The 14,910-nt window shown below is 42.3% G+C and overlaps 1 protein-coding gene across 1 annotated transcript; it reads left to right on the top strand.

Annotated features, from left to right (window-relative positions):
• Positions 1 to 8,356: 8,356 nt before the first annotated feature.
• LOC124616138 (trypsin alpha-3-like) lies at positions 8,357 to 13,346 on the top strand. The gene is made up of 2 exons (XM_047144411.1): positions 8,357 to 8,727; positions 12,784 to 13,346. Exons 1-2 carry the CDS (start codon positions 8,362 to 8,364, stop codon positions 13,180 to 13,182), a joined length of 765 nt encoding a protein of 254 aa, XP_047000367.1. The 5' UTR covers positions 8,357 to 8,361; the 3' UTR covers positions 13,183 to 13,346.
• The last annotated feature ends 1,564 nt before the right edge of the window (positions 13,347 to 14,910 follow it).

Here is a 14,910-nt window from a genome sequence, read left to right as displayed (position 1 = left end):
ATGAACAATGGAAATTGCCGTCGATGTGGTGGCTTGGGTACCTCAGCGATACAGATAGCCGTAACTTCATCAGAGGGATATCTGTTGAGAAACCAGAAAAAGGGTATTCCTGAAGTGGGGCAGCAGGTGTTTCAATACTTTGGGGGATAAGAGCCTGGATGACTGACTGATCTGTCCTTTTAACATCGCCAAACGGCCTTACAGTGGTGGTACTGTGAATGGGTGAAAGCAAGATTAAACTACAGTGGTAACTTTTTCTGAGGGCATGCAGCTCTACTGTATAGTTAAAAGATGATGGCGTCCTCTTGGGTAAAATATTCCTGAGGTAAAATAATCCCCCAATAGGATCTTCAACTCTGGACTACTTAGACAGATATTGTCATCAGGATAAATAAAGCTGGCATTCTACTGGTCGGAGCGTGAAATGTTACAGCCCTTAATCGGGTACATAGTTTAAAGATAGAAAGAGATCCAGTGAACTTAGGCGTAGTATGAATTAGTGAAGTTGGGTGGCAAGAGGGAGAGAACTTCTGGTCAGGCGTTACAGGGTTAACAATACAAAATGAAATAAGGACAATGCAGGATAAGTTTAATACTGAAGAAGAAAATAGGGATGCGGGTAAGCTACTATATACAGCATAGAGAAAGTATTATTGGAGCCTAGACAGACTCGAAGCGCATACCCAAAGCAGTTTACATACCAATTAAATCCGCAGATGATGAAAAAATTGAAGATATGTATGACGAGATATAATAAATTATTTACATTGTTAAGAGAGGTGAAAATTTAATAGTGATGAGAGAATGGAATTCGAAAGTAGGAAACGAAAGGGCCGGAAAAATAATAGATGAAAATGCACTTGGTTTAAGAATCGTAAAAGAGGGTTGTATAAGTGGAAGAGATCTAGATGCATCGGAAGGTTTCAGATTGATTATATAATTGTAAGACAGAGCTATTGAAACCAAGTTTTAAATTTTAAAACTTTTCCAGGAGCAGATGTGGACTATGACCACAAAGAACTGTATATTAAAACTGAAGAATTTGGAAAAAGGTAGGAAGTTGAGTCGGAATAAGTTGACAGAACCACAGGTTGCTAAGGGCTTAGACAACGGTTAGCTAAATCTGGGGAAAGTAATATGGCAGATAACGAATGGGTAGGTTTAAGAGAAGAAGATGAAATAGTGAACGCTGCAGTAATCAAATTGAGAGGAAATTCAAAATGGGTAAACAGGAATTTCATTAGGGAAAAAATAGATACCGCCTACAGGAAGAAAAAGATGCCTGGAGGAAACGAGCAGCTGTATGAATATCAAGAGCTCAGATGGGACACCCGCCCTAACCAAAGAAGGAAAAGCTGAAAGGTGGAAGGAGTATACGGAGTGCTATACAAGGTGGATAAAGTTGAAGGCAATGTTATATACAGGGAATTGGTCGTAGACGAAGATGCGATGGGAGATGTGACACAGCGAGAAGATCTGACAGAGCTCTGAAAGACCTAAGTCAAAGCAAGGCCCCAGGAGTAGACGATGGTCTCTTAGAACTGCTGATACCCTTGGCAGAGTCAGCCACGACAAAAGTTATCTACTTGGCATTCAAGACGCATAAAAGAGGCGAAATACCCTCAGACAGCAAGAATAATGTGATAACGGCCGTTCCAAAGAAAGCAGGTGCTGACAGGTGTGAAAATTACTGAACTTTCAGTTTAATAAGTCATGGTTGCAAAATAAAAACACAAACTGTTTACGGAAGAAATGAAAAACAGCTTAAAACTGACATCCGTAAGGATCAGTTTGTATTACGGAGGAATGTAGGAACACGCGAGGTAATACTGACCATCCGACTTATAAGATAAGTTAAGAAAAGACAAACCAAAGTTTTCAGAATATTTAGACTTAAAGATCGCTTTTGACAATGTTGAGTGGAATACTCCCTTTGAAATTTTGAAGGTAGCAGGGGAAAAAATATAGGGAGCAAAGGCTGTTTACAGCTAGTACAGAAAACAGGCGTCAGTAATAAGAGACGAGGTGCATCCGCGATGTTACTCAGTACGGATATTGAACAAGAAGTAAAGGAAACTAAACGAGAGTTGGTAGTAGGATTAAAAGTTCAGAAAGAAGAATCAAAAACTTTGAGGTTTGCCAGGGACACTGTAATTTTGTCAGATACAACCAAGTATTTGGAAGAGCAGTTGAACGGAAGGAACATTGTTTTGAAAGCAGTATATAAGATGAATATCAGCGAAAGAAAGTATTTGCCAGGAGAGTAGCCAAGTATGGAAGTAGAATATGACCGATATAAAGTTTAGACAATAAGCGAGTAGAAGCTGTCGAAGTATGGTGCTACAGAAGCATATTGAAGAATAGATGGTTAGATCATGTAAGTATGAGGAGATACTGAATTGAATTGGGGAGACAAGGCATTTGCCGCACAACTTTACAAAAGTGACGGATCGGTTGACAGGATACTTTCTGAGACAGCAAGGAATCATCAGTTTAGTATTGGAGGGAACTGTGGAGGGTAGAGATCGTAGAGATAGACCTAGAGATGAATGCAGTAAGCAGATTTAGAAGGATATAGGTTGCGATGGTTATGTGGAGATGAAGAGACTCACACAGTATAGAGTGGCATGGAGAGCTGCATCAAACCCGTATTTGGACGAGGACCACAGCAACAACAATGAGTCGGACGCTATGGCTAGCGCTAAAACCATCAATTACCGTAACAGGAGGAATGATGTTGTCTTCAGGTGCCTGCGAATCGTCTAAACTCTGTTAGGTGTGTATTCTTTTTTTAACTTTTTCTATGTGCTAGTGGTGGTAGTGGAAAACATGCAGGCATTTAGCTACACATGTGAGATAAACTTGCCATAAAACCAGATTCAGATCCCAGCGTACAATAGAAAACGTAGTACATGTTATTAAAGCGACGGAAGTATTTTGGGGCATTACAATACCAACGATCATTACTTAACTTTTTCTTGTTAGTGGACTCGAGTGGATGTACCCGAGAGTCTCATTCAGAAATTCGATAATCAATTTCTATCAAAGCTAGTAATAATGCTTAATCTTTGTCTTCTGTCAAGAAAATTGCTATCTACCGGATGAGATAAGTAACTTCTCGAGCCAACGCTTACGATTTATTGAGATTGCAAATGGTTAAGCAATAGACCTTATAAGTGAGAGGAGCACTGTTTGTATCCACTCATACATCTGGTGTACATATTATATAACCTCAATTATTAGCTTCAGGAAGATTCCAAAATATTTCCTTAAACAGTCCATGTCAATCTCTTCTTCCACTTAACAATTGAGCTAGTGTTTCCACTCTAAGAGATTTCAGTAGTCATCAAACCATACGCTTCTTGAGATATGAATGTTTCCTACGTCTGAGTTCGGATGTTATAAGTACTTGTTCCTCTACATGAGCCTTATTAGTAAAAGAGGCGCCTTGGACATACTTTTCCAGATTATCGAAAAGTTATGAAGGGATTAAGTGGAATGATAAATAATAGAATAAATGTAACTGTGGCACTAGACATGCCATAATTTTAATGACCTCAGTTTCTTCCACTAATTACAGGATGGTATATAAGGCGACATTACATTGAAAACTTGTTTTGTATTGATCTTTCATGTGAGATGGACACACTCAAAATATTGGTTGTGATGTAATACAATCAGAGTACGTCTATGTTCATTCAGTGTGAGGACAGCAAATGGCTCAAAAGTCACACATAGATCGAAATTTTTTATTGAAATGTAATGCCCTTCATTTACTGTTCTAAGACTAGCTAGATGTGGGGTAATGGTAATTTAGGGAAGAAAGTGCATTGAATATTTGTTAGTAAAGAGCTATTAAATGGAGACCATTAAGGATTCATCTATGTTGTGATACGAAGCATAATCTCGGTTTGGGAGAGCGAGAGCTTCTGTAAGTTTTGTAAACTGTCTGTGTATGTTATCTACATGTGAGAAAGGGAATATTCCTTTCTTCAAGAACTTTCTCTTCGTGTAACGTGTGCTTTAGATATAGTCTTCAGCTGTTGAACAGTAATCCTGATGCTTGTCCCTGAGTTTCGCATGTGAGTAGTGTCGTCAAACAAAACTTTAGCGTTAGTGAAATGCTGAATCTGAAGTAATGAATGAAAATCTAATTAAATCCAAAAAGAAATTGATAATGTACTCAGTGAAAAGTATGTAACTGAAACGAAATGCTGAAGGAAGTTAGGAAAATTGCGTAACAGGTAGTGCAATGTCTGACTCGAAGTATCCACAAAATAAATTACTGGTCAACACGATAGGAAATAACTGTTTAATATTACCTACACTGTTCGCCGTAAAATAAGCTGCTTGCTTAACACAACGCCTGTAAATTCTGCCCTCGTACTGCTAACTCCCGCGAATGCAATGTAAGATCCGTCCTTAAATAAAAGTAACTTAACTCATACTCAGCATACTGTTTAGTGTGTGGCGTCCTAGTGTTCTCGAAAGCAAATTTAAAGAGAGAGAAATCTACTGTAAATTTTTCTTTGCTTGTCAGAAAGACTGTCACTGCCTTTGGCGTAAGTTGCAATGCACACACCTGCAAACTATTTAAAACTTTTTTAAGAGTCATGAAGGAGAGTTTTTCTTAAAGAAAATCGTTCTTTCAATACTAAATTCTGATCATCATTAAATAGAGACTACAACGTAAGACGACTAACAATTACGAAATTCCCTCATTACTAAATTACAGACATTTCCACCATCTACATCTACATCTACATTTATACTCCGCAAGCCACCCAACGGTGTGTGGCGGTGGGCACTTTACGTGCCACTGTCATTACCTCCCTTTCCTGTTCCAGTCGCGTATGGTTCGCGGGAAGAACGACTGGCTGAAAGCCTCCGTGCGCGCTCTAATCTCTCTAATTTTACATTCGTGATCTCCTCGGGAGGTATAAGTAGGGGGAAGCAATATATTCGATACCTCATCCAGAAACGCACCCTCTCGAAACCTGGCGAGCAAGCTACACCGCGATGCAGAGCGCCTCTCTTGCAGAGTCTGCCACTTGAGTTTATTAAACATCTCCGTAACGCTATCACGGTTACCAAATAACCCTGTGACGAAACGCGCCGCTCTTCTTTGGATCTTCTCTATCTCCTCCGTCTGACCGATCTGGTACGGATCCCACACTGATGAGCAATACTCAAGTATAGGTCGAACGAGTGTTTTGTAAGCCACCTCCTTTGTTGATGGACTGCATTTTCTAAGCACTCTCCCAATGAATCTCAACCTGGTACCCGCCTTACCAACAATTAATTTTTTATGACCATTCCACTTCAAATCGTTCCGCACGCATACTCCCAGATATTTTACAGAAGTAACTGCTACCAGTGTTTGTTCCGCAATCATATAATCATACAATAAAGGATCCTTCTTTCTATGTATTCGCAATACATTACATTTGTCTATGTTACCAACTGTGTAATACACTACTTAACGATAACAAAGAGATCAAATTAACACAAATTATGAATATTATTTGCTACCCAGGGCAAAACGATTTTCTTCGGTTAACAGTTGTGACAAACAAACATTTCATTCTTGCACGTGCAAGGGTTATCTCGAAATAGTCCTACAAAAATCTTCTCGATCAATACAACCAATAAAATAGCTTTGTAAATAAATTGACGTTTCCATAATGAAGTATTCCACATGACTTCTCACAGGTTCACAAATATCAGATCCACTTCATTGAAAACTCAAGTGGTCGCTACTATGCCCCTAATAAAAATGCCCCCAGCGCTGCACAACTGACTGGCAAGCAGACCCACAACTTAAAAAGTCAAGGATCCTGTCCACTACTCGTGCAGTGCACTTATGCTTCTTTATCCCAGTGCAATGCAGGTGAATTACCTACAGTGGCAGAAAACATATGAAAACCTTATAGTATGTGAGGAGGGCACAGAAATGCTGTTATGCAGATCTGAGCAGTCTCAGCTTGCTGCCCCCAGAGACATGGTTTATCTTTTCTGTTTATGTTACAAGGAAAATTTTGATTTAATAAGAGTTGTTTGGTTTTCATTTTCATTGACGTCTATAATCATAAATAAGTGGGTGTGGTAACGTACATGTTAATCACTGCGAATATTAGTTTTGAAAGAGAAGATATTTTTTAAACTTTTTTACTCATAAACTATCTCAAAAGTGGAGAAAATTGTTAATCTGGGGGAAAGACAGGCAAAAGAAATGTTTTAGTTTGTCGTAGCAATAGGCGTGCTATTAAAGGGGGGATTGACTAGTGTGTATTTGGTTGTGGGACTTTTCAGTGTGCTTTAGCGCACTTTATAGACTTGAAAAGGAGAGTAATTCCATGAACGTTATTACAACAGCAACAGATTTATCGACCTTTGCATTCCTTACAATCGTGTACGATAAAGATAAGATGTAATTATTTTTCTTACAGTATAGGTGCCAATCAGAGATACAGTTCGCTGACACTTACACATTATAAGGCGCAATTGAACAGTGCTTCTGTTGCGTAACTGACGTGATATGAAGTATGTGAGTGCGGGGGCTGGTTAACAATGTATTGAGCTAAATCAGCCACTCTTGCATTTTAGTATAACACAGTATGTGTCTTATCAGTGCAAAACTCGTTTATAATTGCTAAAGAACTTTAATTTATTCACAGAAAAATAGTTTTTCGCTTTGTAGTTTCTCCACGAGAAGCACGCCCACGTACTTTAGAACGAAGTAACCATTTGTTTGTGCAATGTTGCTCTCAACCATCTTTAATATTGTACTCTGTTATCTGCAACATGTTTCAAGTTTAATGCTTAGATGGGCAATAGTACTTGCAAGCAGCCTTTAAGCATTTATGCTCTCACGTAACGCTTTTGTTGCCTCTGGTGGTAAGTTTCTGAACAGTCTGCTCCTTCAGCGTGTGTGGGTGCGTGAGCAGCAGACATCGTAGCACCTGTTTCTTTCAATCTTGCAGTGCTGTTTTTCCTTGTGTAATGAAAACAGTTTACAAGCTGTAACAGAAGGATGTCAAAGGGCGACCCAAAGAAGACAGCTGTTGACATAACAGAGAGCTACGTGAATTCCACAACGTGGAAATTTGGAACAGTACCATAAAACAGATACTCAGGGAGACTTATCTTGATGGCCTGAGAAAAATCAAATAACAGTTAAGTTCAGCTTGAGTTTGGCAGTGCGCATAACGAATGGACACGTCAAGCGTAGTCGCGTGTGCTCTACAGCGATAAATGTAAGTTTCATTTCCGATGGGATTAGATATGTTCGAAGACTCGTCGATGCAAGAAACGGTGTCCGGAACCACGTACTTACTTTTAACTATGGTGGTGGGAACATTGTGGGGTGAAGATGATTTTCACGTTCAAGCATCGGCCCTTTGGTGCCTATTGAAGGCATTATGGATCGCTTGAAATCTCCTGAACGCCATGTCATCAAGCTGTGCGTCTGTAATTAAGGCGAATGGTATCGCTACCAAATGCTATTGCCTGTGTATACTGACTCGTGTTCCACAAGTCTTTTGAGTTGTGTAACGTGACTTTTGTCGAACTGTAGGAATTTTATAAAACTGTGATTGTAGTTATGGAACACAATGTTCCTTGTTTTCTGATACTAGGGCAATTAGGTCCGTTAATCAAGTGACGTAACAGTTACAAAGATTTTCCTTTGAATAAGTTGTTCTCTTATGGAAACGAGCTTGACAAAAAAGTTATTATTGCTACTCTACACGAGAACTAAACGTTTTCTGTTTCTTGCAGTAATAAACGGCAGTACAGAGAACTCATTTTTCGGGACTGCTACGGTCGCAGGTTCGAATCCTGCCTCGGGCATGGGTGTGTGTGATGTCCTTAGGTTAGTTAGGTTTAAGTAGTTCTAAGTTCTAGGGGACTGATGACCACAGATGTTAAGTCCCATAGTGCTCAGAGCCATTTGAACCATTTTTTTGAACTCATTTTTAAGTGCAGATACAATGTGACTGTGTCAATCCACGCAATGTACCACAGCACTACTGCAACCTTGATTAATGACTTTCGGGTTATCTTGTATATCGAATGATGATCAACTCAAGAGGTACTTCAGATTATTTAAAAATAGTGCGTTGACATTTTACTTTCGATCCTGTGCGACCTTCACGTCTCAATACTGTTGCTATCTATATTTAGTCACCGTCCCAAGGATAAATTTCGCATCATTAAAACCCGATAAGCAAGTACTGTATCGGGTTTTCAAGATGGCGGTGATTCAATGTAGATAACAACAGAACTGAGACGTGAAGGTCGCACAGAATGGCTATATAATCTGCAGTCCGGACGAGGAAGGGCACACACGGCAGCTCCGCCATGATCCGCAACCTGGTCCTCGCACTGTGCCTGCTGGCGCCGAGCTTCGCAGCGCCGAGAGGGCGCCAGCTGTGGTCCAGGGGCGAAGGCCGGGTGATTGGCGGCTCCAACGCCGACATCTCCAACTACCCCTGGCAGCTGGCCTTCCAGTACGGCGGCTCCCAGATATGTGGCGCCTCCATCATCAGCGGCAACTGGGCGCTGACAGCGGCGCACTGCGTCGAAGGCAAGTCCGTCTCGCTGATGAGCGTGCGAGGCGGCTCCACGTACAAGAACAGCGGCGGCACTGTGCTGAACGTCGCTTCCGGCTACATGCACAAGCAGTACAACTCCGCGACGGTTGACTACGACATAGCGGTGCTGCAGGTGAGAGTTCGTAAACTGTACAGCATTTCTTTAACCCATTGATTGCTATTTTTTTTATTGAATCTACATTTACACTGATCAGCCAGGACGTCATAACCACATACCTCCACATCTGGCACGGATAACAGCAGCGACACGTCGTCATACGATAGCAATGAAGATTGTGCAGTTTGCTGAAGGGATTTGGCACCACATCTGCACGCCCAAATCGCCTAATTTCCGTAAATTCCTGGGAGGGGGGCGACACTAACTGAGTCACTGTGTTTCAGGAACCACTCAATCACACTCCCGTTCTTGTTGACATGGGGCACTATCTAGTTGAAAAACGCAACTGCCGTTAGGAAACACGACCGCCATTGAGGGTATACGTGGTCTGCAGCCTATGTACGATACCTGTTGGCCGTCATGGTGCCTTGCACGGTCTCCACTGGACCCATAACGTAGCCGCCGCACGCTTGCTTCCGTCCCGCAGTAAAGGTGTCAAGGGGCTGTTGGCCTGGAAGACGACGGATTCGGGACATCCCATCGGCATGATGAAGAACGTATCGGAATTCATTAGGCCATGCCAACGCTCTGCCATAGCTCGGATCTCCCCATTTCGATAGTAGTTGCCGATGTTGTGGTGTTACCAGTGTCACTTGCATGGGTAGTCTGCTACAGAAGCTGATCGGTAGGAGGGTTTTGTGCACTGTGTGTTCAGACACACTTGTGCTCTGCCCGGTATTAAAGTCTGATGATAGTTCTTCCATCATTTGCCGCCTGTCTCGTTTTACCAGTCTGCCCAACATACGACGTCCAACATCTATATTGAGGAATGAAATTACAATGAAATTCCGACCGTTAGCTCCTTATAGGCATTGATAAATATCAATGGAGACAGTTGAAAGTGTGTGACCCTTCCGGGACTCGAACCCAATATCTCCTGCTCTATCCGACTGAGCCACCGAGGACACATAAGGTATTGGGACTACATGGACTTATCTCTGGCACGCTCCCCTTGAGACCCATACTTCCAACTTACTGTCCAGACACTACATTTGTAGGGCCCCTGCCCACTATACTCATAACTCGCGACAGTCAGCCTACCGATACCAGAAAGAGTTTGAGCAAAGTGAGTGCGTCCGCACTGAAGGAGATCGTTGGCCGGTAAGCCTTATTTATATATGAAGATGGTATCTATTCTTTCTGACATGTCTTCATATATCTATAATGAGTGGTCACCGGCCGCCCAAGCCCGCGAGGTCTGGCCGTTGTTTCAGTTTCATTTCACCACTTGTTGAAGACACTTGCTACAGCATTCATCGCACACCCAACGAGCTATGCCATTTACGAAAAGCTGGTGCCCGGCCTCCGGATGATCGCAATCTGCCCTCAGTAAAACCCAGATAGAGCGCACGCCTTCCCCATCCCACACAGACAGGACACTCACTGATACTGCATGCACCGTGCATGTGTCTGACTAGCAGTCATTCATCACCGGGTGACGCTGCTGTCGCCTGGATGGGTTTATACCTATAGTAGGTCTTGTCTTCATCGTAGAATCGTTCTGCAGTCAGACTCAATGCTACTTCTTCAAATTTTCCCAATATGTTGGACGAAAATGTCGTCGTCTCCCCTCAAGTGATTGCCAATTGAGTTCAAAACTGCAGTCAATATTGCCGATTATTTTTCGGATATCCTTTTTCCTGGGTTGCAGCCTTAAATTTTTATCCTCTATGGTTCCCTATAGTACCATGTAAGTTACTCCATGATGTACTAACACATGTATCATGAATTTTTTCTTTCTTCTCTCAATGTTGTACATATGCCCTAGCCTATTCTGGGAGAAACTCATTTCTTATCTTGTCCATCTAGTTTTGGTTATCCTTCTTATAGCACACCTCGAAAGCATCGGTTCTCTTCCGCTGAGCTTCCCCACTATCCCCCTTAAATTAGAGACAACGTTTGAGATTACTGAACGGGAAGGATGGCGCACCTAGGAACACGTCATATTTTTTGATAGGTACTTCAGTCTACAGACATATTTTAGAACCTCATGAAGGAATTCGCACTAGAATTGACCACTAGCAGTTTTCGCCATTTCCCACAGTTTTTGTTATTCTTGGACACCGGATTTGTTGTGTGCACCACAGTTACAGACCTTTAGGGCAAGATCTATATATTTTTAAAACTAATTGTATAATGTGTGGACGGTTATGCCATACTTCGATAGCCGTGCATTACGCCGTACCTTGAAAAACAATAAGGTCTCTTCCTACGGAACATGTGATATTTGCAAATGAACCGAGTTTCGTTAATGTCTTAACAACTTTACCTATCTTGAAAAACGGAAATTTGCGTTAATTTTCAATAGTTTCAATTTCAAAATGCCCTTTAATTTGAGACAGAATTTTTGATAATGCTTCCGCATAATTTGATTTCACATAGTGATTATTAGTGTGTAGTAGGGTATCAATGTAACAGACAGACTGCTATAGTGTTGACAAAATTTCCTCGGTTGTAACGCTTTTAAATTTCAGTCATATATTTGTTCCTAGGTACATGGCAATGTCGTGGCTTGAAACATCCTTTCTAATTTGAAAAAAACTTTAATATCCGAAGTAATTTTCGTAATTTCAGAAAAAGGGTGCAGCACATAAGTAACGAATGCCGTCATTTTAAAAATGAACAAGAAAACTGCAGTAACAGGGCTGACTGAAGGCAAAGTCCGAAAAGTGTTTCAAGTTTCTTTTGGCCAGGAATGCCGTCTTTGCCCGTGCTACACTGTTTTATATGTCTTCCTGGCCTTGTTCATCGCATATTATTTTGCTTCCACGGCAGGTGAATTCCTTTAGTTCGTCTAGTTTGTGGTTCGCAGTTTTGATGTTATTTCCATCTTTAATCTCATTTCTGCTACTCCTCGTAACGTTCGCCTCTCTTAGGTTTACTAGAACCTAACCTAAATGTGTATGGTGTAGGGTATTTCTGGTACCACTAGCCGATATCCCCTCCGCATTCCATTCGCCAATGGCGAGTTGGAAGAATAATCGTCGCCAATTTCCGTATTAGCTCTAATTTCAGGAATTTTTTGTAGTTGTCATTTCGCGTGACCTGTGTGAGTGGAAGTAATATGTTGCCCAATTCTTCCCGGAAAATAATCTCTTGGAATTTCAGTAGAAAACCACTCCGTGGCCGGCCGATGTGGCCGAGCGGTTCTAGGAGCTACAGTCTGGAGCCGCGCGACCGCTACGGTCGCAGGTTCAAATCCTGACTCGGGCATGGATGTGTGTGATGTCTTTAGGTTAGTTAGGTTGATGTAGTTCTAAGTTCTAGGGGATTGGTGACCTCAGAAGTTAAGTCCCATAGTGCTCAGAGCCATTTGAACCATTTTGAACCTCTCCGTGGTTCACAGCGCCTCAGCTGTATCCAGTGGAGTTTGTTGGGCATCTCCATACCGCCTTCGCTCCGATTCAAGGATCCCTTGACGAAACTCGCCGCTTGTCGTTCGAACTTATCAATCACTTTCATTAATCCAACCTAGTAAAGTTCTCACACTCATGAGCAGTACTCCAGAATCAGTCGAACAAGTGTTTTGTTAGTTACTTATTTCGTGGATGAATTACATTACCTTAAGGTCCTTCCTATTGCATAGAACTGACTTTCATACCTACTACCAAACCAGCTGCTTGGCTTTCCTTGCAGCATTACTTGTAGAATATTAAATAATATTATCTTTTTGCTTCCATAGTGTTGTAAATTGTGGACGTCAGGGACGAATTATTTCGGCGGTGACAACAAATATTATTCTCTTGCGAATATTCTTCTATTTCGATTTATTTGTGATCGTCTTCGAGGGATCTATAGCTTCATCTTCAACGTTGAACTTTTGTCGATGTAGTACACCACAAGTATATCCTATTAAATCAGCGAAACATCAGTGTGGTAACTGTTAGTTTTAGAGAATTTCCATTGGTCACGATAACAACATAAATTATTTGTTGACTGACCACTGTGTGTCACACACATTAAATGTTAGCACTGTGGGGAGACTGTAGTTGAGAGTATTGTACTCAACAGGTGTCTGGATCCCTCTCGGGTACCAACATGCGTACCGTGGGCCTGCCCTCTGACAACTACGACCCACCAGGCGGTCTCGCCGTCACTGCCACCGGCTGGGGCCAGACGTCCACCAGCGGCGGCGCCCCGAACAACCTGCTCAAGGTCGACATGAGCATCATAGACCGCGCCACCTGCCAGAACATCTTCGCCAACGTGAACACCGTCACGGCGCGCATGGTGTGCGCAGGACAGGCCGGCAAGAGCGTCTGCATGGGCGACTCTGGCGGTCCCCTGGTCAGTGGCAGCACGCAGGTCGGCATCGTCTCCTGGACCGGCAGCTCTTGCGAGGCTACTGGAGCCGCGTACGCCAACGTCGGCAACCTCCGCTCCTGGATTAGGGATGCTACCGGTGTTTAACTGGAATCACAATCAATATAAACCACAGAAATATCAACAAAGAATTGTTCCACTGTAAAGGCCTTTTGGAATTTGCACTCCGCTTTCAACTGTTTCTTGTATACCTGACGATTCTGTACTGTACGCTGTAAAACAATACACTATATGCCAGCTCACCAAAGTCACAGCTGTAGTTTTTCTTCACACCTGAAATGCAATCCTTGTACGAGATCATTTCCAACCACTCCTTTGGCTAAGGCTAAATGGGTGAAACTTAGTTCTCTGGTAAATGTGTGGAACATAGTTGGTTGATGGGATGGGGGATGGGTGGTATTTCTTGGTTGGTGGTGGGGATGGGGGTGGGAGAGGTACGGTTTGCGTATATATCCTTAGGCAAGGTGTTGGCCTTCGTGTGACCGACAATCATGGATATAGGTGTGTGCGTCGAATGAGCAGTGAATTGGACCCACGTAATCGAACAACTTTTAACACGATTCACCGGAGCGTGTTACTTCAGTTGTCACTGTATAATGGCTACATGGCTTTTGACCGACGCTCCTAACGTCGAACGATTAAATTTGGTTAGGCATTGTGCAATACACAGTTGATTTTTAAATAATGCATTCGCCTATTTGCTAGCTGTGACAGCATGAAATGTCCAACTGTAAGGTATTGTAGGCTGTGGATAGCCATCGAAGAGCTTAATGGACTCAGTCTTGCAAATTTCTTCCGGTTAGCGTCCATTCCATTTTAGATGTTGGTCACTAAGTCAGCTCAGCTTCAAACAGCCTACGATAATGGTGTTCTTAAATAAACCTTCCATAATATTTAATGTCTCGTCCGTCTTATGAACACATTTGTAACATGATATTAAACAATAATGTATTCTACATATTTGCTGAACCTCGTAACCGATTTGGGTGATGTCTACTCGACCACTAAAGTAGACACGCTTTCTGAGCGAAAAAAAAAAAAAATTATCTACATTAATCCATTCCCCAACGTCCTGACTTAAAACTTTCAATTTGTTGGCAATCGCTGAGGGAGTCATCACAGGTGTCACTAATTCTTCTGTCCTGCCGTTCAAATCGTACTCCACTTGTTGCTAGACACGTCAACTTAATGTACCAGCACCATCACCAACCCACTTTCTATCCCATGAAGAACACATAGCACGACATTCCCAATTTCTACACTGTGGCGGTAGGAATTTCGAACAATGCAGAACATTCGACTGGTTGACTTTCTATCCGTCTCTGTACTGCATTTTCGAAATGTTATGCCGATGTGCTCCATATTCCGCAGCTCTTTCGACTGCATCAAATAATGGCAGGATAGCGGGTTTTCGGAATTATAGTGTCAGCCTTAAGAGAAGCATCCGTGGAAACACGTCACATGATATGATGCACGTCAAGGACGTACCTGAGATTGTCGCTCATTTTTTCAGTTCTGCTCTGCTGCTACATTGTTCACACGTTTCTGTAGGAGGCATAACGAACTGTTACATGAGTAAAGGGTTTTTCCATCTATCATTCACTGAAATGAAATGGAATGATAGTATGTCATTTATGGTCGGGAGGCCCCCACTTGGGGAAGTTCGGCCGCCGAGTTGCAAGTCTTTTAAGTGGACACCACAGTTGTCAACTTGTCTGTCGACAGTGGTGAAAAGATGATGAGGATAACGCGACACTCAGTCTTCGAGAGGGGAAAATCTCCTACCAGATCTGGCATCAAACCCGGGCCCTCAGC

This window comes from Schistocerca americana, chromosome 5 (assembly GCF_021461395.2).
Source record: "Schistocerca americana isolate TAMUIC-IGC-003095 chromosome 5, iqSchAmer2.1, whole genome shotgun sequence".
Lineage (NCBI taxonomy): Eukaryota > Metazoa > Arthropoda > Insecta > Orthoptera > Acrididae > Schistocerca > Schistocerca americana.
The sequence above is the reverse complement of the archived record's forward strand: the minus strand, read 5'-3'. Positions and strand labels throughout refer to the sequence as shown.

What these genes read in the sequence shown, in the direction of transcription:
- LOC124616138 (XM_047144411.1), top strand. Translation starts at nt 8,362, where the DNA reads ATGATCCGCAACCTGGTCCTCGCACTGTGCCTGCTGGCGCCGAGCTTC. An exon ending in ACGACATAGCGGTGCTGCAG is followed by an intron (nt 8,728 to 12,783) that starts GTGAGAGTTCGT and finishes TGTACTCAACAG; the next exon opens with GTGTCTGGATCCCTCTCGGG.